The sequence below is a fragment of the Struthio camelus genome, chromosome 20, assembly GCF_040807025.1.
Source record: "Struthio camelus isolate bStrCam1 chromosome 20, bStrCam1.hap1, whole genome shotgun sequence".
Classification (NCBI taxonomy): Eukaryota; Metazoa; Chordata; class Aves; order Struthioniformes; family Struthionidae; genus Struthio; species Struthio camelus.
The window spans coordinates 1,506,475-1,532,704 of NC_090961.1; the positions used below are offsets into that span (position 1 = coordinate 1,506,475).

General features: G+C 48.4%; 1 protein-coding gene across 4 annotated transcripts in view; it reads right to left on the reverse strand.

Annotated features, from left to right (window-relative positions):
* Window positions 1-26,230, reverse strand: part of ADGRD2 (adhesion G protein-coupled receptor D2) — a 43,971-nt gene that overhangs the window by 5,290 nt on the left and 12,451 nt on the right. For all 4 annotated transcript variants that reach the window (XM_009689584.2, XM_068914924.1, XM_068914923.1 and 1 more), the window contains 23 exons: window positions 25,567-25,644; window positions 25,415-25,478; window positions 24,785-25,015; window positions 23,385-24,038; window positions 22,583-22,681; window positions 21,989-22,074; window positions 21,210-21,488; window positions 19,792-19,903; window positions 18,726-18,860; window positions 17,978-18,098; window positions 16,771-16,876; window positions 16,437-16,492; window positions 15,127-15,253; window positions 14,914-15,017; window positions 14,117-14,219; window positions 13,764-13,917; window positions 12,778-12,911; window positions 12,021-12,136; window positions 10,160-10,280; window positions 3,964-4,005; window positions 3,695-3,748; window positions 3,152-3,296; window positions 2,521-2,579 (listed from right to left, as the gene is read on the reverse strand). In XM_009689584.2, the coding sequence (XP_009687879.2) occupies window positions 2,521-2,579; window positions 3,152-3,296; window positions 3,695-3,748; window positions 3,964-4,005; window positions 10,160-10,280; window positions 12,021-12,136; window positions 12,778-12,911; window positions 13,764-13,917; window positions 14,117-14,219; window positions 14,914-15,017; window positions 15,127-15,253; window positions 16,437-16,492; window positions 16,771-16,876; window positions 17,978-18,098; window positions 18,726-18,860; window positions 19,792-19,903; window positions 21,210-21,488; window positions 21,989-22,074; window positions 22,583-22,681; window positions 23,385-24,038; window positions 24,785-25,015; window positions 25,415-25,478; window positions 25,567-25,614 (3,150 nt within the window). In that variant the 5' untranslated portion in view covers window positions 25,615-25,644. The remainder of the gene's footprint in view (window positions 1-2,520; window positions 2,580-3,151; window positions 3,297-3,694; window positions 3,749-3,963; window positions 4,006-10,159; window positions 10,281-12,020; window positions 12,137-12,777; window positions 12,912-13,763; window positions 13,918-14,116; window positions 14,220-14,913; window positions 15,018-15,126; window positions 15,254-16,436; window positions 16,493-16,770; window positions 16,877-17,977; window positions 18,099-18,725; window positions 18,861-19,791; window positions 19,904-21,209; window positions 21,489-21,988; window positions 22,075-22,582; window positions 22,682-23,384; window positions 24,039-24,784; window positions 25,016-25,414; window positions 25,479-25,566; window positions 25,645-26,230) is intronic.

Below are 26,230 nucleotides of genomic sequence, written 5' to 3' on the forward strand. Positions count from 1 at the left end.
CCCGAGACAGCGCCCCAGCAGTGAGCTGCAGCTGCACTCGGCATACGCTCTCCTGGGACTCCCCCCTCCAGCCCTGGGACGACCCAGCAGGCTGAAAACCATGCTAGAGACCACAGGAAAAATTCAGGAAAACAGTAGAGTGAACTTCCTCCCCTGTGCTGTGGTGGAAAGACTGCATACAAGCCTGCACCACGTGCTTAAGTGATGGTTAACACTGTGAGGTGTGAAATTCCTGCTCCCAGCCCAAGAGCAATAAATATCACCAAACAACATTTTAAAAAGCTGAAACACAAAGAACATCATGCCTATGCTTCTATCTTCGCTCTGTCAGTGTTTTGTCATTTTAAGTGTTTTCAAACGTTTTAAAGTAGCATCTTCTCTTCATCCAAACTATTGTGCAGCTGCCAGTGACATTCTTAATTCACAGCTCCTCCAGTGAGTTACATGACTCATTTAGTCAGGGAGCAGGAAAAACAGCACTGACTTATATAACTGAAGAGCAGAGAAAGCAGTCTCTCTCCAGCCAAGGGTAGTAGCATCCAGTGCACAAACACGCTGTCTGCCTCTAGAGCACAGAGCTTGGGTTCAGATTGAAAGCCCCAGCTGCCCAGGGCTGCTCACTAGGGCAGGGCTCACACGCCTGTGAGGGGAGAACCTGCTAGGGCTGCACTGCTGAAGCCCCACATCTCCATGGGGAAAAAGACAACGTGCCCTTCCTCTCCCCCACCGAGAGCCACTGGGATCAGCCTTGCCTTTTGAAGGCTGTTGAATACACATTAGTTAGGAAGGAAACAAGTCCATTCTAAACGAAATGTTTAAGTAGCAATGATACCGAGAAGTCCTAGGTGACCCTCACATGGAGGAAAGCAGTTTCTATCTTTGCCTGCTAGAAAATGCCACGGCCTTGGCATTTAGGAAATCTGCTGCCTCCTATGTTAATGCTCCCTGCACTGGAAAACACAGGCCTCTGCGCTAATCTCTTTAGCCCACGTCTCGTATTTTGTGCCAAGTAGCTTAGCCCTGGTCCCAGTTTACGCAGCAAGCACCTGGCTGGCTGCAAAAAGCATCACCTATGAATCCTGGTAGGTGTTCAGCACAAGAGGAGGAACAGCATTAACCGCAACGTAAATAACGAGAAATGAAAATATGGATTTTAGTGAGTGGCTTCAGAACGATATGCCAGCTACAGAAGTATTATCTATTAGATAAATAAGAGCTGTCTATGTGACACAGGTTTTCAAAGGATAAATATTAGAGAGGGAGAGAGAGATCCTTCAGTGAGAGCCTCATATGAAAGTAGTGTTAGATTTTATTCTGAGAAAATTACAGCACTTGTATGTCAAGTGCACAAGGACTGATGATCATTTCAATAGTGGGAGATGGAAGTGGTATCAGAGTAGTCAAATTTAAATTGGTCCCCACTTTAGGCCATGCTTTGCTGAGCTTTACATCTGATTCCCTTCTGCAGGGGGAATGAAACGACCAGCAGAACAATATAGGGCCTGCCCTCCCTGCACGGATGCAACTCAGCTACACGAACAGACAACAAGCCCCTGCTGCCCTTTTTAAATTTACTGTCCCTGGGGGTAGTTTCTAGCCTTGACCTCTACCATCCTCTGTTTGGTGCTTTACTTACTGAAATTCACTATCTCTTTCTGTTCATTTATGTCCCCTGCTATAAATTGCCCTCCAAACACTCTCCCCTCTCGGAGGGGAGCAGCAAGCCTCTGGTGCGGCTGGGAATGAAGCTGCAGCGGGGCTGCTTCCCCACAGCAGCTCAGAGCTGCGCTCTCTCCTTGAAAGTTGGCCAGTTTAGAGGCTTCTTCCCTCCCTGTCAACCAGAGAAGGCGCTCGCTCGCTCTCTCTTCTCACCCTCTGCTGCCTGCCCCTGGCCCACATCAGCCTGAGGTGTCAGGCAGCAGACTCTGACCCAAGCCCCTACCACACTGCCAGAGCCAAGCAGGGGTCACTGGTAAGGAGCTTCTCCTTGCCACCACCCTTGCTCTCCTTATGTTCCTACAGAAGACAATAAAACAGGCATGTTGCATCTGGTTTGATTACCAGGAGTGGCAATTATGGGCATGAAATCTATGAATCTCAAATGATTTAAATGACTTACATTAACACACTGCTAATAACAAGTATATATTTTAATAAATCAGTGTGTGCAGGACTTGTATCAAAACCTCCTGAGAGGCTGCGTGTCTGGACTGCTCCTCAGGAAGAGCACATACATGCCGTGCTAATAGACTCTCTCCCAGTCCATTAGAAACACTGAGCAACTTTTGTAACATCCTGGGACAGAAGCATTTATTGTTATCCTCAGCCTGCAAACAGGATGGATGAGTCAGTTCTGTGATTTGCCTAACATAAAACACTGAGTTTGTGCCAGAGCTGGTAACACTACCAGGTGTCCAGAGTCCCAGCCCTTTGCTGGAACCATTAGACACCATTCCTACATAAACATTATACTGTATATAGGGGTGAAGGTGGAAAAAAATAACACAAAACACTACATACCGGTCTCTCTGGTGACATAATTGATGAAATCCCCATGGGAATTTTGGCTCCAAAGTTTCCTAGGGCAGAAGCAACACAATGAGCGTGGAAACTAGGGAGCAGAAACGCTCATGCTTTTCCAAGAACTCTGTGCTTTGTGTCCTCTAAGCACCATCACTGAATCAAAGGGATCAGCCAAGTTATCTGCATAAGTCCAATTAAATCATTGCATCCACATACTGATTGGAGTATGTAACATTTTTTTCCCCTGAACCTTAGTAACTTACTTCCTACTGCCACCTCTGCCTCCCCTTCTCTAGAAAACTCGTTTTAAGATACAAACACAGATTGTTGCCTCAAGAGAATGCAACGCTGCATAATACAGTTAGAAGAACCCCTTGCCCGTGCTCAGCCAGCCTGCAGGGATGAGCCCAATCCCTCTGTGATACATGTGAGCATGCTGCCTGCCTCCACTGCAATTACTGCATTTGGAGCACCAACCCCTAAGCATTCACAGAGCCATCCACTCGTATCCTCCACAGCGTGCAAATGGGTTCGACACAGTGCCAAATGAACGTGCACTAAAATTCAAGTCTTTGGGAATATCATTTGTTGTGCTGCCTGGGCCAGCAGCAATGGCAACCTCCTTTACCTTTGTTGGTAATGTTCTTCACTGGGGGCTCTTTCTGCACAGGGCTCGACAAGGCACTCTCGGCTGCAGAAGGACTCTGTTTCCCCGTCTCCCAAGAGGTTGTGTTTCTTGGACTTGATAAGTAGTTGATGGGATGAGAGCAGTTCTGTAATGACATGGAAGAGATATAGGACATAGAAAACTGCAACACATGCCTTTGCTAGAACAGCATGAATCCAGGTCCTAATTTAAAGGATTGAATTTATCTGCATAGCTGCCATTGAGTCTTTGACTCCCACCCTATTCTGGTAGGGAAGGCTGCTGCTTAATCAGGCTAGATTAACTATGGGTCTGCATTTTTTTTTAAACAGGACTGCAAAGAAGGGAGACTGCCTCTGCCACTCTCCTTGCATAGGATGACTGGGGAGGAAAAAAAAAAAAAAAAAAAAAAAAAAGCCTTTTCCCAATTCCATCCCCTCAAAGGAGCCCAAGTGCATATCTAGGGCCTCTCGCTAGTGGGCACACGATGAACAAAGGTGAGCAGCACGGCTTCCTTGCACTTACTGTGAACGAGAGTGCTTTCTTCTTGTCCTTCATTCTCTGGATGGCATTCCTCACCTGGAGCAGAGCAAGGACATTAAGAGGGGGCCACAGCAGCTCTAATAGAGCAGGAAGTCCTTCAGCAAGTCATGGGGCAAAAGTAATAACCGTCCCAGTAGCACAGTCTGGGCTATGCCATCTGTTCCATCTGCCAAAATCCCAGTTACCCCCTTAATTACTAACAAACTATTGCTCTGAAGAGTGAGCAAACCTCAGCCAGGGGTATCTCTTACCTCACTGTTATAGATTGCATAGACCAGGAATATATACAGGCCCTGAAAAGGAGAGAGCACAGGAAGAATTACAGATGTACAGCTCGCTTGCTGCTACTTTGTGCAGGAAATGAGTCGGATGACATTAGAATGGGTGAGGACCGGGCTAACGGGAAGAGATGTTGGGCCAAGCACAGACAGGGGACAGCTGGGCTGGAAGGGTGTTCCTTAAAATCAGACTTGGGACCAGGCTCTTCAGGTACAGTCCAACGGACAGAAGTCCCTGCCCCTACTCCTTTTCCTCTCCCTCCGTTTCACTGCCGCAGCAGCGCAGGCTGGGCAGGGAGATGCTCACGCAGAAGCTGCTCTGTCCCTCTTCAATGCAGCCGATGCAGAGAAAGCATCTCCACATCCAGCCCTTCTGCTCCCCCCGCCCTGAGCCTTGGCACTCTCCCACACTTCCTTCTTTCACAAAGGCAAAATCCCCCAAGAAAACGCCTCCTTCAGACCTCAGAAACCTAATGGAATTAACCACAGAGCGGAGCTGAAATCTGGGAAACAGACCTCCCCTCCTGCTGAGCGGGCCAACTCTGGCAGCAGGTGGGGAGGGGGCTTTGGCCAGTCTCCCACGGACAAAATGCAGCACAGGCTGGCTCCCCTGTCCCCTGTACTGGCAGGCCACAGCGTTTGAACAGGATCCTCCACTCCAAATTTACCACAGTATGGATCCAGAAGCTTTGCCCAGCCTAAACCTAGACAAAGCTTTCTCCTTCGCACTGACACACCATGGCTCGGGCAGCACGAGCTCTGCCACCCTCCTGCTGCCAGTCCGGTGCTGTTGCATACACACACTGAGCACTAGCAAGCAGCTAAATGCTCTGTCACAACCCAGTGCTGGGTCACAGCTAAACGCAGGGCAGCGTGCACAACATGCGCTCATGGCAAGCGTTCTGGGCACAACCAGAGCGAGCACCACCTGGAGGCCAGAGCCAGGGGCTAATTACAGCTCCAGACCAACGATTTTGGCCTTAAGGCAGCCCTATCTGGCCCACCAGATTTATGTTATATCTGTGGGGTGTTTGTTATCGCTGCTAGATAAATCAGCTGCAGCAAGAAAAGTAATCCATCTTGTCTTCAATGAGCCTTGCTCTTCATCTGCGAACTCTTGGCAGGCATAATGGTAGCAATAGCCTGGCGCCGTGCCATGACCTGTCCTTCAGACAGCAATGCTGGTCACTCCTACAGACCAGATTTCTGGTCGGGCTGCCAAGGCAGGTCTTCCTTGAAATAATCATTCTGTATAAAAGTGGGGATGGGGGAGGGAGCGGTGAGGTCAGCAGGGAGGAGAGCAGGGAAGAGGAGGCCCAGCTGCAGAGGCAGGCGGAAGCAGAGCCATGGTGCAGAGCGGCGCTGGAGGAGCTGGCTCCTGCCCGCGCAGAGCGGAGCCCTCTTCCCCAGCAATGCTCTACCCCTGCGGCTCCCACTCACGGTGGCACAGGCGCTCGGGGGCAGACGGGCACCAGGCCAGACTGTGGCCTGCAGCGAGGCCCAGGGAGCGAGATGCTCCCACCCCGCAGCCAGCGGTTGCCTGCAGTGCTCTGCACACCCCACCCCAGAGGGGCACATCTGCTGCTGCCTGCTCACCAGAGGGGAAATCCTGCCTCCTCGGGGATCGCTGGCACAGGCAGGTCTCACTCCAACCAAGAAGGGGATTTTTTGAGATGTTGAGCCCTGATCCAGCCCCACACCCACTGACAGGCCATTGCAGGGCTCTTTCGTGGCTCAGTGGCATTGCACAGCCTGGGAAGCGAGGGCACAAGCTCACGTTCATCAGTGAGCAGCCATCATTAGAGTACAACTGCCAAGCACCGTCCTGTGCTCCGTTCCATACTATGCAATCCTCCAGGCCTGACCCAGGGGCTGTTGTACAAGTGGGAGGTATTTTAAATACCTCAGGGTCTTTGAAAAACAAGTATAAAAACATCCAGCTGGAGGCCCTACCACAGAGAGGAAAATGAAACAAAATCTCTAAAGTGCAAAATTTAGCAGACACACATAATTGCAAGACAGGTCTGGTGTGGCAAGGACGATTCTCTCCCCAAGCAGGGAAGCCTCACCGGGCTCAGCAGCTTGGCTAGGTGGCCAAAGCGGCAAAGAACAGGCCAGAGGTGGGGGGCCACAGCCCACAGGCTGCTACACGCAGCAGTGACACCAAAAAGCCACTTCCTCTCCCACCTCTTCACCAAGGCCCAGTTGGTTTACTACTGGCAGGGAGCATGCATGATCCAAGCACAATTTCTTTTTAAGATATGGTTAGGGCAGGCTTTAGCCCTGCAGCCACAGCAGATCACACTTGCACACTGGGAGCCTGGGGAGCTGTAGGCTCCTCCTGCCTCTGACATAGCTTTGTGGATACTGCGGGCACCACCTGTGCTCCATTGGTGCCCAGCTGCACCATGTGGGTAGTAGCTGAATCAAAGGCAATTAGTCATTATAAGTAAATAAAAATAACTTTTTTGCGCATGTGACAGCAGCTGCTGCACTGAGATTTCAAACAAAGCCCAATCCCTGCAAGGCCTCTCCAGACAAGACCAACGGGTGGTTTTCTACTTTAGGGGCTGAGGTGCTGAAGCAGCAGAGTTAGGCAGACCAGGAGCTCTCAGATGAGCCCCAGTCCCTTCCAGTCGCATATCACATGCTGGGTAAACAGCAGCATTGCTGGGTACGACCTACAATAAATTTACATGTTTCTTGTCTTTTTAGCCTGTCAGGGCAAGGACTGCTTACTCAGCACAGTGGGCTTAATCTTGGCTATGCCTTGGCTGTAGCACTGCTAATGAAGGTAACAATAATAAGCAAAGACAACTTGGTATGCCAGGGGCACGTGGACAGGTCCAGAGATGAGTGAGGGGCTTTGTAAATACCTGCCCTGAGCCAACCTTGGGATCACCCTTCCACCTCTCCAAGTTGAAATAAAGCCAGCAGGTTTTACACACACTTTTTCTTAAAAACAGGCACCTTTGCCCAGCATTCAATACTTGGCAAGGTGTTGGTGCTCTTACCTCCAAAATCATGAACTAGAGAAGGTGTTGCTGACTGCTAATTAACCTAAAGGTCAGCAACTGGAGCCACCTCCAGCTCAGCACCACATGATGTTGCTTTTCAGTCACTCTGCTGAATTCCTGTGCTGCCTGGCTAGGAGAAGGAGTTGTCATGCTTGGTGTCGACGCAGAGAGTAACCTTGAAGACAGACTTCAGTTTCCGCAGATAAACAGAAAGTAGTCAAACAAACAAACAACTACAACAGCAAAACTTTCTTACACAACACTACCACAAAGTAGTACACTGGCCTTTAAGGAAATTCCAAGGTGATCTATTGAAGTTCGCCCTTGATAGGCCAGCCAGCAAAGGAGTTGCAGGGATTAAAACATCCCATTTCTTTCTCTCAACTCCACAGCTTCCCATTAGCCCAGTTTCTCTCCTAGAGTAATCTTCAAATTGACCTGAACTCAGTAATCAAGGAGCAGAAGGCAAACAAGCCCAGAATATTCACAGGCAACGCTTCTACTGCTTGTCCACACAATAGCCAGGGCTCCTCCGCTGAGCTTTAGCAAAACATTTTCACAAATACTAGCAGTCACTACAACAGGGAGCTAGTCACGGGACTTCTTTTGCTAGTGACAGGTTGCAAAGAGAAGAGCAGCACTGAGTGCTACTGAAAAGCAGCTCTCCAGAGATCTAACCATGCCTGAGATCCTCAGCAGGACCTCTCTGGAGCACAACGACATACGTGCTTGTGTTTTTTAAAGCACAAACACTGATGCAAGGCAGAGACCTGGCAGCAGCAGAAAGACAGCCAGGACAGTGCTGGGAAGTTGTGTTCTGATCCACTTCTCTCTACTGATGTGGACAGAGTTCACCCGAGCTGAGAAACGGTTTTGCTGTCGAAGTAATGATGCTGGTGCTGTTCTCAGCCTTGTTCATCTTAGCACCTCATCCCTTCATAGCAGAGAGTCTGGATTCCTCGCCTGCACAATAGCTTAAGCATGCCATGAGGAGGCAAGAACCGATGCTACGTTTAATTACAGTTAGGACAGGCCTCCTGCCACCCTTCCGATAGCCGTAACAGAGGCACAGAGAGGCAGTCCTCTCCTGGCCTTGGAACTTCCCCATCCGAGAGCCAACGGATGTGCGTGAGCAGCACCCTGCAGCTGGACCAGTGCCAGCCACAGGCAGAACATGCCTTTGAGCAACCACCCATCTTGTGCATGGGGCAACAATGCCTGCATTCCAGCCCTTGAAAAGCTGGGCCAATGTTGCGCTGAAACCTGCCAAGCATGCCAGAGTGAAGTGCTGTGGGCTCTCCTGCTCTGTAACTGAAAGCTACAGCAGGGAGCATTTCCTATTGTATCCAAAGAGAAAAGGGGGATAGGGGTGGTTTGGAGGGTAGTACCCCCACTGCTCTCTTGCCTTGGATCCCCAGAGTAGGATTTGTCCTCAAGCACTGTGCAAGGTACTCTGTAAAATACATCCACGAATATCCAGTGCAAAGGGACAGGACTGACTGTATGGGTAAACCCAGACGTTATTTATACTGGCATAGTCTTAACACTGGGGTTGGCCAGAGTCCATGGCGTGTTCTCCTCTGGCTGGCTCCCTGCTGCCAGCATCTCTCTGCAGAGAATTCCCCTGTTTGCCTTGGGACAACTCCCTCCCCTGCAAACGTCAAGAGCCTAGCGTGTTTAGTGCTTCTCTAGCTCCATCTACAGCTGCTTTCTCTCGAGGCTTGGAAAGTTTTTGCCAACCAGGTGGCTGATGCTTTGAATCACAGGTGGCAAGCACAAGTTTTGCAACTTCACCAAGTCCCCATGACTTTTTGCCACTGTGTTTCCCTGAGTTCCAGATCTCCTGGGGTCCTGGGACCAGCCCTATGTCAGTGCAAAACTGAGTGAGCCTAGCTGCTGTAGCTAATATAATTTGCTTTGCTCTCTTAACCATAAAAAGAAGCTGGTCATAGTTTTAAACTCTTCTGAAGAAGCCAGTAAACTTGGAAGCAAACACTATAGCTTTACACACCAGGGTTAACTTCTGTCCTACAGTGATCCCTATTAATACTACCATATTAATAACCATGACTCTGAACTACGAGAGCGTTCAGGAGTTAACAGCCATGGCCCCAGAAACCAGCAAGACAAGCAAATAGCCTTAAAATGTAAACAGGCAGAATAAGGAGACAGAAGCAGATGGTATGACTCACCCAAGGTCCTGCAAGTCAGAGGTAGAGCTAGAGACAGCACACGCATTTCCAGACTCTGAGCGGATGGCTCCGATCACCAGTCCACATTGCAACCTGCTCCACTTAACACTCCTGTATTCCCATCAGATACTAGTGCAGCTCTCACTGGGCACGCATGAGCATCCCTGGATCAGCTGCATGTCCCCAGACAACATGGATTTTAGAGGTAAAGGTTTTCACGCCTTGATTCTTAGTAATTCTTCTCTTGTCTCCCTGCAATAAAGGTGACCTCCGGGCAAAGTGAAGGTGGTTGGGCCTACACTTTCTCCGGTCACAACCTCTAAGTACACCTGAATGTAAAAACACATTAAAAACACTCATCCTAGAACAAGTGTTCAAGCAGCAATCAAACACAGTATGGCTGGCAGCAACCTTTGGGAAACTTTCCCTGAAGAGCCTATTCTGCTATTGATGCTGGCACACATGGCCCGTTCCTACCCTGTAGGGATCAGATTTATTTCACCGATACAAACAGCAACTGGAACGTCTGCCTCAGAGCTTCATTAGAACGGACAGCTACCAATAGTTAATTATCTAGTAAATGACCAAATCAAAGCCCCAGAGAAGTTCCTTAGAAGCACGTCAATTTAGAAGTGTCATTTCAAAGACATGTTAATGTCAGAAAAACTATGAATAACAAGATTTGAACGGGAAAACTGACACCAGTGAAACCCTCCAGAGATTGGTGCTGAAAGAGCATCAGATAAACAAGGTGCCCAGGACTGTATTTCATACCTTGAGAGCATTGAACTTGGGTTCCTCAGATAAAACAGTATAACAGCTTGGGAAAGCCAAGCTGGGCTCCAGAGTTGACTAATACTCCCGAATATTAGGATAGGTAGGTAACACTGAAGCAGGTCACAAGCAACTGCAGACAACTGCTTGGCCATGATGCGATGATCCGTGTAGTACAGGACTTACCTGGAAGGAGTTCAGCACAATGAAGACATAGGCCCAGATGATGCTGAGGTGGACAAGGACTCCACACACCCATGTCAGCCCCAGCACAGGCAGCAGCACCAAGATGGGCTTGGCCGTGGCCCTGTCGGGAAAAGAAGCTTTGAGTTACTTGGGCACATTTCAAAACCAAAACATTGTACACCAGAGTAGGGCTCAGCACCCCACTGGCATCTGCCTCCCAGCCACCAGCTCTCCAGAGGGGTCGCTGTTGTCCCCCCCGTCCTTGAGCCCAGTGTGCCCTGGCAGTGTGCCAGAGCGCTCCAGCCTGCCAAACTTCCTTCCTGGCTCTGTAAACACTGGTGTGGGTCTTGCTGTGAGCTGGTGGGGGACTTGCTCTTGGTTACAGAGCAGGTGAGTGGATCTGCCACGGAAAAGGCACCAAAGGTTTTGGAGCCCTCTAGTCTGTACTTTGCAGGCTAGAAGAAAGCCTTCCTTGTCTCCATGCTGGAGACAGCTCTACTCCTCCAGCAGGTGCCTATCAGATCATTTGGCAGGCAACAGGTACCCAGCGATGGTAGCTATGGAATGGATTTCTTTGTGAAGTACCCTCCTAGCTAAGTTAGGGGAAAAAAAACAAACAGTTCATCTCCCAGCCCCCAGCATATGAGCCCAGCTCTTTATTTATCATTGAGAGTTAGCAAGAAGGGAGCTCTTTGACGTCATTAGCCATGAGAAAACAGCTAGTCTTCCCCCAATTGCTGCTACAAGGAGGGCTTCTGTATTTGTTTTATTAGCACGTGGATGTCACCCTGCCCTCCAGCACTGCCCTATCTTTGTGCTTCTGTAAATTTGGGAATATTTATTTATGAAACAGGGGAACAATGAGTGTCTAGCAAGGGTGCCTGGCGCCAGCTAACAACAATAAAGATTCACAGAGGATGATAAAATAATGATTGAAACAGCAGTTTTTTTTTTTTTTTTTTAGAGGTCTCTCTATACTGACTGATTACAACAGTCCACACTGCCTCTCCTTCCCCATGTATATAATTCCCACCAGGGCTACTTTCAATCCATCAAGTCCCAAACACATACAGAAAATGCTTTTTATCATGGCAAATAGCTAAAAAACCTTGCACTCTGTACAACTGGCATCCTTCTGATGGGTGTACACAAGTGCTAAGGAAGGGATGTGTGTGAAATGTACTCAGTCCTTTTGAACTGCAAGCCGGAATGTTACATGGAGAAGGGGAGATGACCCACTTCCGTGGTCCCAGTTTGAATAAGAATCCATGGAAACTGGGTACCTGATGATCCTAGATCTCTTGAAACATCCTGAACCGCCACCTCACTTGCCTAGGTTTACATTTTACAGGATGTCTGTGTTCCTGCCGATAAGCTGCTTAGCAGCCCTGAGGTCCAACATTACCAAAGGAGCACACCGCTTGGCAGTGGACTCAGCACCGTCATCTGCATTCTCAAGTCTACTAACTCCACTAGAGGTCAACAAACCTGCTCTCAAACTGGCTATGCCCCAAACCATATTGCTGCTCCTGGTGACACCAATAGGCCCAGTTTAGCTTTGATATTGGCGGGCACTGCCAACAGTTCCCAGCCCCAGTATAGCACAAGTTCAGATATAGGAGACCAACTCTAGGCTCCTATAGTGAAAAGGCTGGACTTCCCAATGGTATATTCATGATGCCACTTTTGGATGATGCACAATTACGCTGGAGGAGAAAATCTTTTCTGCCCCGATTCTCCCAGCTCAAGGTCTTTCACTACATACTCCAAGGCAAAGACTCTTATCTCAGCTTAATAGTAGCTCCACAACTTTATAACCAGATCAGCCGTGGCAGTGGAAGCCAGCCACTTCCCTGCTCACCATATTTGTATCCCAATCTGCTTCTCCAGGCTGCTATTGGGCGTCAGCATCTTTGACCTCCTGCGAGCACTGGACACAGTCACCATCACCACACGAAAAAGCACAAAGGTATTTACCTGTCAGAAAAGAGCCATTGGATCCCATAAGCTTCTGAATTCTTAACTCTAGTGTAGGTAGCTTATTGCAGAAAAGACTCACAACTTGTAACATAGCAAATTTGCAAGATTTGGGGAGACGCATATCAACCCTGAGAAAGCAGTAAATAAGTACTTTGCAGAGTTATCCACACAAGCATCAAGTCTATAAAACTTATCCCGAAACCTCTCCTGCAGGATGTCATCTTTGTTAGGTAGACAAAAGACTGCTCTATTCCCCTTAAACACTTCTCCTTTTTCTGCTATTCTGTTGCGATGCTGATCCTACTTAAAGGACGTAGATGTTTCCATACTAAAAATCAGACCTTTAACCGAGTCAGTGTCACAGTCAACATACACATTCATTTCCATTCCTAATTTAACAGTCAATTCAAGAACTGGTCAGCAGAATTTTCTTAAAGCACTTTTTTTCCCACCAAAAAAGCTGCTTTGGTTAGCCAGATATATTGCGTTGCAAAAGCACATACAAAGCATAACAAAAATTCTGTAAAAACAGCAAGCACAACAAACCCTGCAAGCAAGCACCTCAGCTACAGAAATACTGATACTGCTGATTCTGTGATGCTTTCCTGAAATCAGATATGAAGAAGTTGCACGCTTACTGCCAGGATGAAGAGGACAGGCCCAACAAAGGCCCAGATGACATCAGTCTGAACATTTAGCCAGCAATGGTTGTCTGCCACATACTTGTTAAAGGAAGTTGCAAGAGTCACACCCACAATAACGACTGGGAGGCCTGCAGAAAACAAAAAACAACAAAAAAAAATCCACCACCACACTAAAATCCAAGGAAAACAAGAATGACCAATGCAGGTCAGCTGTGATCTAGGCAAATGTTTCAAACCTCCATGACGAGACATGCACCAGCATGAGCCAGCTAAGCCTCTTAAACCTCATGAGCAATATCAATTTACTGCAGCTGAAATCTGTCCCATCTCTACAATAAGACCAAATTTACATGCTGTCAGCATCATTCTCGTATGTATAAAGCATTCCAAGGCCTGACCAAAGCAATTTACTCCTCAGACTGCCTTTTTTTTTAAAAAAAAAAAAAAAAGGAAAATGGGCAAAGACATAGAACAATGCAAAATATTTGAACTGGTTGTCCAGTGTCCAGCTAGGTATGTGTTTTGCATGCAGCACTGACTTAAGGATGCTCCTCTTCGACATAAAAGCTAACTCATTCAAATGAATTCTATGTCCCTGAAGGACTCATTCAGAATAAAGGGTGCTTACACAGGAACATATTTGTATTTTAGCCACTATCAGACTGTAGTAATGCTCTCCAAGAATAAGAGCTTACCATAACCTTCCTCCTCCATTTCTCTGTATTGAAAAAAAAATTGGTTTTGGAAAAGTAACAGAAGTGTTTTTTCAACTTGTATTCTAAGACTGGCAATTTGACACGCAAGGGTAAGAAAACCTCTAAAGAACAGAGTCACCCAGCTCTTAAACTGAATCAAACCAAGCATTTGTGTGACTCAGCATCACTACTTAGGAAATCTCTCCCATCGAAACTTTTGCTAGAGAAAACAATTGTGTGTTTTTTTTTCTTTTGAGCACCCAATGCAGAAGAGTCTGTCGGTACCCCAGCCTGTCACATAGTAGAACTTCATTCTCTTGTCTTCACTCATATTGACTGCCACCACTTTGCTCCAGAGGAGAAGCCCCTCTACCAGCATCCATGAAAAGGTTGCCATGAAGAAGAGATGGAGGAAGGCAGTAACAGTGAAACACACCACCTGGAAAGAACAGAAATCACATGCCATTTCAGAAAGAGGAGTCATCTGGGAACTTCTGGGTGCGTGTGATCAGGAAGGGGAGAGCAACCTACAAACTATGCTGCAGAACGCGCATAAATGTATTTAAATATCCACAACAATAATGTTTCAGCAGAACTGCTCCTGCTGGATAAAACAGGACACTTTAGAAAGAGCTTACCTGGTTGTTCTTGGCCAATTCACTGAACATGAGCAGAGCTTCTGCTGCAGCTAATGCAAAGATCAGGTTCTTATGCACAGTTGTTCGTTCACTCTTGGGAACACTGAGAAAGGAGACAGGAAGGCCTCAGCTGCAGTTAAACGAAAGGGTGCACGCATTTTTACTAGTCCTTGCTGGGCTGCTCCGATCTGCTTTGGTGACCTGCAATCTTTCCACTACTCATTGCAAGACGACAATCCAAAGAGGCAAGCAACTGCCCTGGTGTGCAAGCACTTGGTGCTAGTGAAGGGCCGAGGTACAGCTGCTCAGGCCCTAGTCAGGGCCCCAAGAAACAGACAGTGAGGAGGTGGTGGAGAGAGTCACTGCCATGCTCCCAAGGCAGACCTCTATGCTTGCTGAGCTGTACAGAAGGGTTTGCAATTGCAAAAATGGTCTTTGCTCCAATTATTTTATAAAAAATTATTTCTAACAGAGAAACCTTTATGGGAAATATTATTCCTCACTGATAAAAATCATTCTACAGGCAGTCAGGTGTGTGCACAGCTCACAGGCATCTCCACAGAAACGAGCGCTGCATCCCCTCATGTCCTCCCCCGTTAAAGACAATCACTCCCTTCCCTGCCCCCTGCCCCCATAGATCAAGTATAGCTCTCCAGCCTCCTCCTGTGCACCTACATAACCTTAGGTGTGAAATGGCTGACACTTACAAATGATACCTTGTTTACGTACTCAGGTTGAAGCAAAACAACAAACAAAAAAAATACAGAGAAGGCTACAAGTGCCTGGACTTTTCTTACCCAACCACCAAGAATAAAATGAAGGTAACAATCAAGGCACAGAAAGAAATTCCACATCCAATAAAAGTCAAGGTCTGCAGCGTGAGCTCCTCCTTGATGGTCCTCTGCTCCAAACATGAGACAAAAGATACAAAAGTCACACAAATTAACCACATGCTGCTCACAGTTCTTGCATCTGCCCCACAGATCAGCAGAGAAAGGCTGCTCACTTACCTGTACCTCATACACCTGCAGCAGCACTGCAAAGTTTGTGGTGTGGTTGCAAAAACAGGCTGTGGAATCCGGGAGAGATGTCACCACCGAGCAGCCAGCTGTGGACCACATCCCACCAGCATCTGGGCTAACACGCAGCAAGAAACAAAGAGCACACAGAAATTACCACCCCACTTAAACAGAAAGCCAAGGTGTTCAGGAAATTTCATTCTCCCAGAAGAAGCATAGCTGAAATGAGAAAGAAGAGGATATCAGAGACAGGCCTTTATATGAACTTCCCTTTGGTTGGTCCTGTGTCTCAGCAAATCTGCCTCATCTATCACGCACACACAAGGAAATAAGTCTAGTGTCAATATCACAATGTTAGTGTTAACTTAAAAAAAAAAAAAACAAAACCAAACCACCAACAAAAAACCACCCACAGTTTATCCATCACTGCTTTAAATGGAACTCAGCAATTGCATGGCTCTGGGGAGAGCTTCTTTTACAGTACATTCACTGAGAGCATCACTGAGGTGGGACTGTGCCAGACATGGCCAGTCCTCTCATCAGTTGGCCTGCCTTGTACCCTGCGCTTTCACACCAGACTCCTGATTCTCAAGCACAGTCTCCAGGCAGGCAGCTGCTCTCCGCTGCCCAGGCAGGCTAGCAAAGCTCCAAGTGTGCATTCCCTACACAGGGACCTTCGCCACAACACTGGGCCAGCTCTGTCCTCACTAGGCAGCACTGCCTCTCTGAGCCTGCCCCAGGACCTAGGGAAGATCAAACGTTGTCAGGGTTAGCGGAACTTGTTTGTGCAGCAACCAGCTGCCTCCAAAAGCACCTTCTTCCCACCTTCCCCAAACTGATCCACGTCTGTTAAAAGATTACAACTCTAAGGAGTTTAGTCCACTCAAATGACGTAATTACAAATCCATAAAATAGCACATTCCCAGTGGTCTCACCCTGGTGAGATTCAACAAAATCACGTCTCGGTGCCAAATAGCCTTTATGAGGTGCTGGAGTATTGCATGTCTTTTGTGTTATAACTCTTGGCCCAACCCTTCTTTGTTGCAGACAACAATTATAATTAACTAGGGCTTTCCATTTCAGTTGCACATGCTTCATTAAAGGTAATTTGCTTGTGAATGACTTTTCCAAAAGAAATCTTCCCAGGAGAGCTCTACTTCAGCAGATAGAGGATGTCAGAATGCAAAGCATGCAAAGAATCACAGATCACTACTCTTACTGTTTTATTTATGTTGTTATTTTTGGTTCTGAAGTGGAAATAAAAGCTCACAAATCTGGGGACTTAAACTGAGACAAGGCACCTGAGGCTGAAGTTCCAGAAGGCACAGATGGGCCCCACCAGCTTATCAGGCAGGCCCTGCAGGCAGAGATGGAGAAGAGAAGATTATACAGCTGCACACATACTTTATGCAGACAGACTTTATACAGCTGACTTGCAGGGCTACAACATAACAGAGCATGGCCCACCAGCACCAGACAAATGCCTTCCCAGGCCTGGGGCACCCACAACTCCAAGAGGTCTGGGGGCCTCGAGCAGAGGTTCAGCATAGCCTGCTGGGACAGACAGTGCAATATGCCAGCTTTGCTCCGGGCCAGGGAAGGCAGCAGTGAAGCACAGCCTCCTTGCCAGAGTACCTTGGTGTGGTGTTGCAGGTGATAGTGCACAGATGTGCTAATCTCCTGGTAATCGCTGAGCAGAGCGGATGAAATGACAGCAGTGCCCACTGTGGTGCTCAAGTACCTGTAAGGAAAAGCATGCTGCTCACAGATACAGGGACTACAAGATGAGACTGAAAAGGAAAGTATTGTCAATAAAAGGGGGAAGGCCTCAAAGTTAAACAAAGCAAGACTTTGCTCATAGCAGCTGATGCCAAGCTCTCTGAGCCTAGAGCCAAGTGGACACTCCACCTTAGGGCTTACCCTGCCTCACTCCAGCTGTGAGGCTGGATTACCACAGTATAACTCATTTCACGATACACTCATCTGATTACAGGATTTGCTCATTTCCTCTCTGTTCTATTAGAGAAACCCTACAGGTCACTGACAGACAGATAACAGGGGATATGTGCTCAGAGAACAGGATCTCACTTTATACAGAGTGGTGAAGTCCAGAGCTGCCTCTTGAGTGCTTCAGTGCCACCAGCAAAGGGCCTGGGCACAGGGCAGAAGATATCTCAGATTACCTAGCAAATAGAAAGCACAAGCACTTCTCTCCACAACTACACCAGGTGACTGTGCAAATGAGGCACTAGAGTATCCTAAGTGGTTGGCAACTGAGCAGCACAATGGCTGAGCCAAAGGTCTGAGTGTGAAGGACCAGTGTGTGCATCTAGGATGCGTGGACTGCCACTCCCACCTAGTGTTCAGAGGGCTCCCTAGAGAAAAACAGGACACTGCCTTCTGCTGCTTTCCAGCAGCTGCTTTTCCACAGTGGTTGTGGCTCCCCAGCTCCAACAGCTTCTGCCTCCAGTTCTGCCCCAGCTAGAGGGGGCATGCAGCACCCCCCCTCAGCTTCAGTACCTAATGCACCCCCAGCAGAGCAGATTATCCTCAAGGTTAACAAAAGCATGCAAAAGAGACGCTACAGTGCGTCACTGAACACAGGCAGCTTCACAGCACAGCTCAGGCCAAGATAGCTCCTGAGCCTCTTTCCATTGTCCTGCTACCATATGCACCTTGGAGAAAGTGGGGGGACAAGGACAAACAGGACAGGATGAGGCAGGGCAGAGGTGCTCCATGGCACCTCTTATGGACTCAGCAGGGACTTCATTACGCTGCTGAGAAAGGAGCCAGCCCTGGGGCAGGGAAAGGGTTTCTTTAATGTTCCGGCAAATTCACTCACTTCCGTCCTCCATCAGAGGCAGCCACATCCTGGAAGACAGCATTGCTGCCAGTGCTGGCCAGGCAGCGCTGGAGGGAGCCAAAGCCAAACCACATGTTTTTCACAATGACTCTGTTGAGACCTGGATAGAGAGAGCGTTGTGGGATAGGGTGCCAGCACGCAGGGCAGGACATGCACTCCTGGGCAGCCCACTTCTCTGCAACGCTGCCCTCATCTGGGATGTGCGATACAGCAGGGACAGCATGCAGCTGCCACGCACACATTCAGTGCCCTTCACCAGCCTCAGTCCAGCCTGTTTCCAGCCAGGCACAAAAGTCATGGCAGAGACCAGGACCAAAGGGAGCAGGTGAGATGGCAGCGTGAAACAGGGTGGGTGTCCCTCTTCACAGGAGCCAGGCAGCTTCACTGCATCCTCACATGTGGTGGGTAGCTCTCAGCACAAGCTGTTACAGTGCTATGAACAATCCCCGGCTCCCTTCCCCAGGGATCCTGGGGAGGGCAGGGGCAGGTATGCACTGACCCTACCACACAGCAGCCTCTGAGCTGTGCCTGTAGAAAGGCTGTAGATAGGCTGTGTGAGGAAGACTATCTCCCTTTAACCAAGGGCATCTCCCCCCACACTCCTCCAGGCTACTTGCAGGCATAGTAAAGGGTCTTTCTGCTGTTACGAAGATGCTGCAGAAAAGCTCCCCTGACCAAAGTGCCGTGGGGGAAACATCCCAGAGATGCATGGACACCACCACCCTACCTTTAGCTTTCAGTCTTTGCATTTCTTCCGTGGGAACTTCAATGAAGTCGTGCCTGTCTCTCTCGGGGCCCTGGATCAGGTACACCTCACTGCTCAGCTCCTGCCTGCTCAGCTCCAGCTTTCTGACCTCCATCCCTGTGGCGAGGGCAAAAACAAGGAGGGTCTGAACTAGGGTTCAGCCTTCCTCCAGAGCTACTGTTACAGCAAAAAACTACCAGGACCTTATATCCCCAGTCAAGACTCACTGCTGCAGGAGAGCCCTTTGAGCTCACGTGCATCTGGGCTGTTTGTCTCTTGGGCCCATAGGTTTCTTACAATCCCTTTTTATCCATTTGTTTTATAACAGAGTGACCTGACTCCTGTTCTTACAAATGAAAGGCTGCAGAAGGGGACTGAGTAGAGGAACGCAGCAGGTTTCCTCCTCTCCATCTTTCTAATACAGAAGAGAGGAATGCCTGGTAGGCATGTACGAGATGCCGTGTGCTGAACACAGAGGAGCTGGGATCTGTCCAGTCTTGAGCCAGTCAGAGTTGGCTGCAGCCCTACCATACAGTGGGCCCAGGCACACTCAGTTCAGGACAAATCCTGAACTGAAAGGTGGGTTGGAGAGGTGCCTCCCATACTACAACACTTCTGCATGAAGGAAATAGGGAGAAAGCTGTAAGGTTTAGCAAGAGATGAGCCAGAGAAGGAGAGGTGTTCGGAGCAGAGTAGAAACCAGATCAAGCGACTAAACTGGGTCCCTGTGATATGCCTTGATCCAGCTCTGCTGCTCACCAATGCTCAGCCTCTTTTCAGAATCAGCCTGGAAAACCACCAGGAGCGAAGTGCAGCCCAGGCCAGCACACAGCAGCTCTGCTGGAGGGGAGAAACAGCCACAATTCCTTGCCAGCCCCTCATGACCTCCTGACGGCTGGAGGCCTGATGGGTTCCCGCAGCCCTTGCCTCCTTAACAGGCCTTGTCTCAGGGAACAAGGTGCCGAAGATGCCAGCCGCACAGCCCAATGCCGTGAGCATCCACAGGACAAGGGTGCCGTGCTCTCCTGCCTTGTTTGTTCACACTCACCCACGTTCCCATGCTGGATTGTGATCTTTGTCCTCCCTGCAGTCAACAGCGGGGCTAAGTTTGACACCACTCTGTCAGAGATCTCAACAACAGCCATAGGCCCTCTGATAACCTGGAAACGCGTGCAGAACAATGGAAGTCAATGCCTGTACTGCCAGATCACACTACTCACAACACACAATAGATTTCCTAAAGACTTGGTCCTTGGCAGAAAGAGAAGAGGTGGGACAGAGGCTTTTGCTTTGCTTTCCTTCAAAAAGGAAAAAGGAACGTTCCCAGGTCCTTCAGCACTAGAGAAGACAATGAAAATGAGGGAAATTTGCTGGTCTTTATAAAAAGCCATTGAAACCAGCACGCAAATAAATAAAAAGATTTATTTTGTAAAGCTTACTCCTGATCTTTGCAAACCTGCAGAACAACCATCCCTCTCTTCCTGGAAAAGGTTTCACCCAGAAACTCTACTACTGGAAGTGTAATAGTGACTGGCCCAATTACTCAAGGTCCTGAATACGTCATGCAGCACAAGTATTGCTCCAACACGCAACACAGCCATGAGAACCTCCTGGCAGTAAAACTCAAATCCTCCTTCTCCATCAGCAAACTAAGCTACAATTGTTATTATGGCACTATCAAGAAGCTATGAGTAATTGTGGCAACAGAGACCCACTCTAAGTGATGAGGTAAGCTCTAAACGATTCAGCATCCTTTCATCTCTGGAAGCCCCTGGCTCTGTTCCTGGAGCGCTGGCCAGGCCAAGCACTGTCACACTTTCCCCAGAGACAGGCGGAGGGTGCAGGTCGTACAACAGACCTGTGTGAGAAGGGAAGACTAAGCCAGTGGAGAAAATCCTAACAGGGGGTGAGATGATGGAAATACCTCACACAAAGCCCGACACTGTTTTGAACAGTTTGGGGGCTGATGACAGACAACTCCTTGGCAGCTCACCCATGGAAAACGCAACAGACTTTATGAATAGAGGGCACTGCCCTGCCAAGGACAGTAGGATGCGAGAGCGAGGAATCTACAAAGCAACAGGAACCTGCAAAGCGTGTGTAATCCTGTCAATCCAGGTTGACAAAGTGGGGAAGCTTGAAGGGAGCTGAGGCAACCACAGCAGGGGATTGCAAAGAATTGACTGCACTTGTTCATAGAAGAAACTGTTTACACTTCCAGCAGACAAGGCAATGCTAAAGCAGCTGGCCCTTGTCTGAACTGGCAAAGAGGCTCAACGCCCATGCTTGCTGCATTTTCACGAGCACCAGCATACAGCCAGAAAGGCTGCATATGACTGTTGTGAGACTAGCACAGCAAGGACAGGTCCTCAACGTGTGGTCATACTGCAGGCCAAGGAGCTGCACGCACAACAGGATGAACAGATGTGGCATATAGCTTCCCAGACCATCGGTGTTGTGCATTACCTGGCTGACTGATAACCACGTTTCAATATTGCGTTCTTCCAGGATTAACCCAGTCACTTCCATGTAAAATCGGCTCAACTGCTCCAACACCTCTGGCTCTTCTCCATCCTGGACTTTCACATCAGAAACTTGCTTTAGTAACTGAAGCACTCCAAGGAGGTCAGACGACTCCACAGGCGTCTGTCCTTCCCTCAGGACAGATGCCAGGACATCAAGAGCACCAAGAGCAACAGAGAGGTTCATGTCTCGGACATCACCTGTGATTATGTTCTCAGGAATCTGCCACGGGAAAGGTATTTTAGTTCAGTGCAGAGCCCTGATTCCGCCTGATTGTCAGTTATGCAGTACGCTAGGGACCCTAGGTAACGCACAGCACGCTCTCCCCTGCCTGGTCAGCCAGGCATATCTTAGAGAAAGGACGTCTGCCCTGGCATCTTGAACTCTCTTGCCCAGCCCCTCAACCCTGGAAACAAGAGCCAGCCTGAAGCCATGCTGTGCTTGTTCAATCAAACCACTGGGAATTTGCTTGACCAATCCCCAAGCCTGTATAACAGGCTATGTCAAAACCAGTCATACACAGATGTCAGAAACTAGACCCACAGGTAACAGCTGCATTGCTCACTCTCTTTGACAGCAGCTCAGAAGAGGCCCGAGGTGTAACTTCTGGCAAAGTGACCTTCTCAAGCACCAGACAGATGCCAGCAAGTCCACCCCAACCACTCCTACCTGCTCCCAGCGCCCTGGAGCACAGTCACCACGGCTGGGCCTGCAGGACTCACCACAGTCCTATCTGCAAGCATGTTCACATGGCTGACAAGCGAATGCCTGGATTCCAGCTGAACTTTTTTCAGTTGCAAATATGCATCTGAGAATAAAACAAAAGGGTAAGCGTTGCTGTGGCGTCTAGCAGCATGGTTAACATAAGCCAGGTTTAAAGACTGGGGAATGGTCCTCGGATGCTGGGTAAGTTAGGAGGGCAGTTGGGACAAGGAGACTTCACAGATTATTTCCAGTACAAGACCCCGCCTGGAGAGACAGCCTAACCCTTCATATCTGCCTCCTCCCCACATCCTCCCACCCAACACGTTTGGAAGTGCTTGGATTTGGTGGCACTCTGCAGCATTGCACCTACAAGCCCTGTAATGTATACAAGCATACAAACGTATACAAGCTACTACTTGTAGCTGAAGAGTAACAAAATCACTTGTATGCCCCTCTGGCAGGTTAAGTCAAGTCACTGGCTACAGCATGTTTTACGTGCAAACCCCTCAAAGCAGACACTAGACCTCCCTGGTGCTGGCCCTGATCATAGCTAGGACCTCCAGGAGTAAATGCCATGGAAGTAACGAACAAATAAATAACAGATGCTGTACCCTTTCTGTAGCAACAGATAAAAGGCAAGGACTGCAAACAAGACGTGTAACCGAACCCACTGCTGCCAACTTCAAAAACTCGGCATTCCTCAACAGGCCCTGTGGAAACACACACAAACAGAAGGTCCAGGATTCCCCAGAGACATGCCATCCCCAAGCAGGTATCCTGTTTCCTGCAGGCAATTCACAAACTCTGTTGAAAACAAAAGCTGCAAACTGCTCCCTAAGCAGCCCTACAGCCCAGTCAGAGCAGAGCAGGGACCAAGTCAGAAACTGCTTCCGACAGGTCTAGTGAACACCCTCCAGAAAGAGCTCACTAGAGGTGACAAGGCTAGGTCTTGAGTTCATGTTTTGATCCAAAATTATCAAGTCGATCTGGCTGAGACAAAATCCTTTCTCTTAGTAGAGCGTCAAAGCACTAGGCTTGCAATATCCAGGATCAGCATCACTGATAAGTAAACCATTTCTCCAGGTAGAAGAGAAAGAGTACAGGTAGCCCATGACTATCTTTGCTAGGGTTGTTTTGCATCAGGAAGCACTGGATGTGGGTCACCGCAGGGGTATTCAATGACCAATGGTTTAGTTCTGACTACGAATTTAAGTATGATTTGGAAATGGCCCAGCCCAGCTCTGAATCTGCTTATGCCTTCCTTCCCAGGAGCGATGTGTTGCTCCCCAAACTGAACAAAACTCCCTCCCTAAGGATTGCTTCCCAGACCATCCCTACATGGAGGGATGCTCTGCCTTCTGCTGACCTCCCAGTGCAGAAGGGAATGGGAGAAACAAGGGGGACAGGACTTACCTGGGCAAAGAAACTGTGTGGTCACTTGCTGAATGGTGCTTTCAACCTCCAGAGCATTTGAGCTCCACCCAAATACAAGCTCTTGCTCTACCACATGGCATGACCGAACTCTCTCAATCTGTTCCACGCTGAGGACTTTCTGCCAGATGTGCAAGTCAGTGATGTTCCCACTGAAGGATTCTTTTTCCCTGAAGGTGCCTCCCAGGGAATCTTGATCCTGTCCTATTATGAAAGTCCCCTGGCCATAGATGGCTTGGGGGGCAGAGAGCCCCGCAGCACACAAACCGCTGGCAGATGCCCTCCTTTTACCATCAGCAAAAATGGCCCAGGTCCCATTTTCCTGCTGCCAGGTCACACAAAAGTGATGCCACTGCCCATCAGCGCGGAACACAGGCAGATATGGGGAATGGTGCCCATGGATAATGAGAGCAAATCGAACAAAGCCTTCCTCGTCCACAAAGCCACGGAGCTGGAACTCATTAATAAAAGCAGGCACAGCATATGAGAAGATAGTAGCAATCTCCTGGGTCCTGGTGTCCCACTGGAGGTGGGCACAGGCTGTGACAGCAGGCAGAGCTGGGAAGTCAGAAAGCACCTTCACATATTTTGTATCTGTTTTGTCTCCAAACACCAGGACTGGTACGATGTGGTCCTCTGGAAGGAGAACACGAAAATTTCAACTACCCTGGAGGAAGATGCACAGGCCGAAGCCTGCTCACCTTCCACCGGGATGTAATCGTTGTTTTCGTTTGCCCCCTACCCAAGCTAAGAACCCATGGCCCCAGCATGCATGGACACCCTCTATGTATGCATGCAGCAGGGCTTCAGGTTCCCCTGTGCCTGGAGGGGGTGGGGATGGTGGGCAAGCTGGCACATCTTTCCAGCAAGTGTAAGTTCCAGAAACTTGTTTCTAGCAGACAGGATGACAAACAAGGAATCTGGAAGGAACAGCACATTCCCAAGCATCCTGTCCTATGGCCACCAAGAGCAGAGTCAAATAAGACCTCTGAGGCATTTGCCATGCAGTGCCCTGCTGCTGGAGAAAGCCCGTTCTCCTGGTCCCGTCTCTAACATCACCGTTCTGCAGGACCTGTGGGTCACAAATGGCAGGGGGTAAGCAAAGCCAGACATGCTTTACAGGGAGATGGAGCAGGAGGACAGAGCAGAGGAGACCCCTTTCATTGCAAGGCATTAAACAAATCTTGACAGTGACCAGGCAGCTGTTGTGTTGGGATCACCATCAGTCACCCTGCCAATCCCAGGTTGGGACTGGAGGTCCTAGGTGCTACTGTAGTGGTAATAAGAAGAGTGGCAACATTTCCAACCAGATTCATTTTCCAGTATGAAAAAGATCCAGCAACGTAGATGTCTCCAAATAGTCCAAGCCCAGTTATACTCACGTCTCCATTTCGGTTTGGGTGGGACGCCATTCATTTCATTTAACCAGATAGAGTCCTTGATATGGTGAGACTGCAGCAGTTTGCTAAAGGAAGCTCGCTCACTGTCTCTGGGTTCAAAAAGCAACTGAGCAAAATGTTGCTCGCAGTATCTGTCTGCATGCCACCAGTCCAAAGGAGTAGCCACATACTTGTACATGTGTCTCGAGGTCTCAATCGTGACACGAGTCAAATCTGAAGACAGACACACACAAGCTAGAGCATGCACTTCCAGAAACAACACCCATCCTGCACAGACACGTTATTTCTCTCCCCCTAACCGTTTCCCAGCTCCTATCAGTTTGTGCATTTGCAAATGCAATTTGCAAGCACACAGTTATCTGGGTTTTTTTTGCAGTTACAGCGGCATGAAGGCTAGCAAACGGACAGTACTTACCTGATTTTCAGGCAGTAAATCTCACAGTTAGCCAAGCAAATACTTAGCTATACAAATATAATTTCAGCCACAAAAACAGGGGATCAGAAAATTTTTCTTTACCTTTGTTCCTGCAGCTGCATGCCTTTTTATGCATTGTATCTCTATGGTGAGTATTGTTTATAAAAACATACAGAAGTGCTGATAAGAATACTAACCAGCAAAAGTCTGATTCTCGGCAATAGCTGCAAAGGCTAAGAGACTTCTGGACAGACTACCAACCTGTAAGAAAGGATGTTGCATTAATATTGGTATAAAGCATTCATATTATCTTAACTATTCTAATTATTAAAATCTCTGTAAAACTCACCAGAAAGCTGAGGAGCCAAGATTCAGGCCTCAAGTCTCTCCTAAACATGCTGACCAACCGGGAAGCTTTCACTCTTTGCTAGAATAAAGGAAGCATTACTAGAGATACACTGCAAAGACGGAAGCACTCTGCAGAAAGCTAGTTCTCAGAGGAACGCTACTTTGCTCAAAGTCTTGTATCAAAGATGAGAAAACAGCTCTCTGAAATACCTATTCTGGACAGCAGGCTACCAAAATAATGCTCTGGTTTTTTTTTAAAGGAACTAGGAGTTCTAGTTGAACATTTGTTTCCAGGATACAGGATAATTAATCCTAAATCATATACACAAGTGTAACATTAATTCAGAGACAGGCAAGCTAGTAGAGTCCCTTTATCTGTATCAACTAATTAAAGCCTTTTTAATAAAAGCCATCGTAAGTTACATTATTAAGCGACATCAAGTCATAGAAAGTCTTCTAATTTCTTTTAAAGTCCACACGATTATAGCACCAGTATAGATCCTGCAGACTATTAAATCTAGCTTTCTTCCACAATCGGTGCCTTAGAATTCAAGTCAATACCACAGAGTGATGCAGGAGAGCTGCTGAACTTCACGGCTCTGCTTGGCAGCCCCCTTGGCACCACCTCTGCAGCAGTAAAAGGACCCAGTTGAGGGAAATACTGA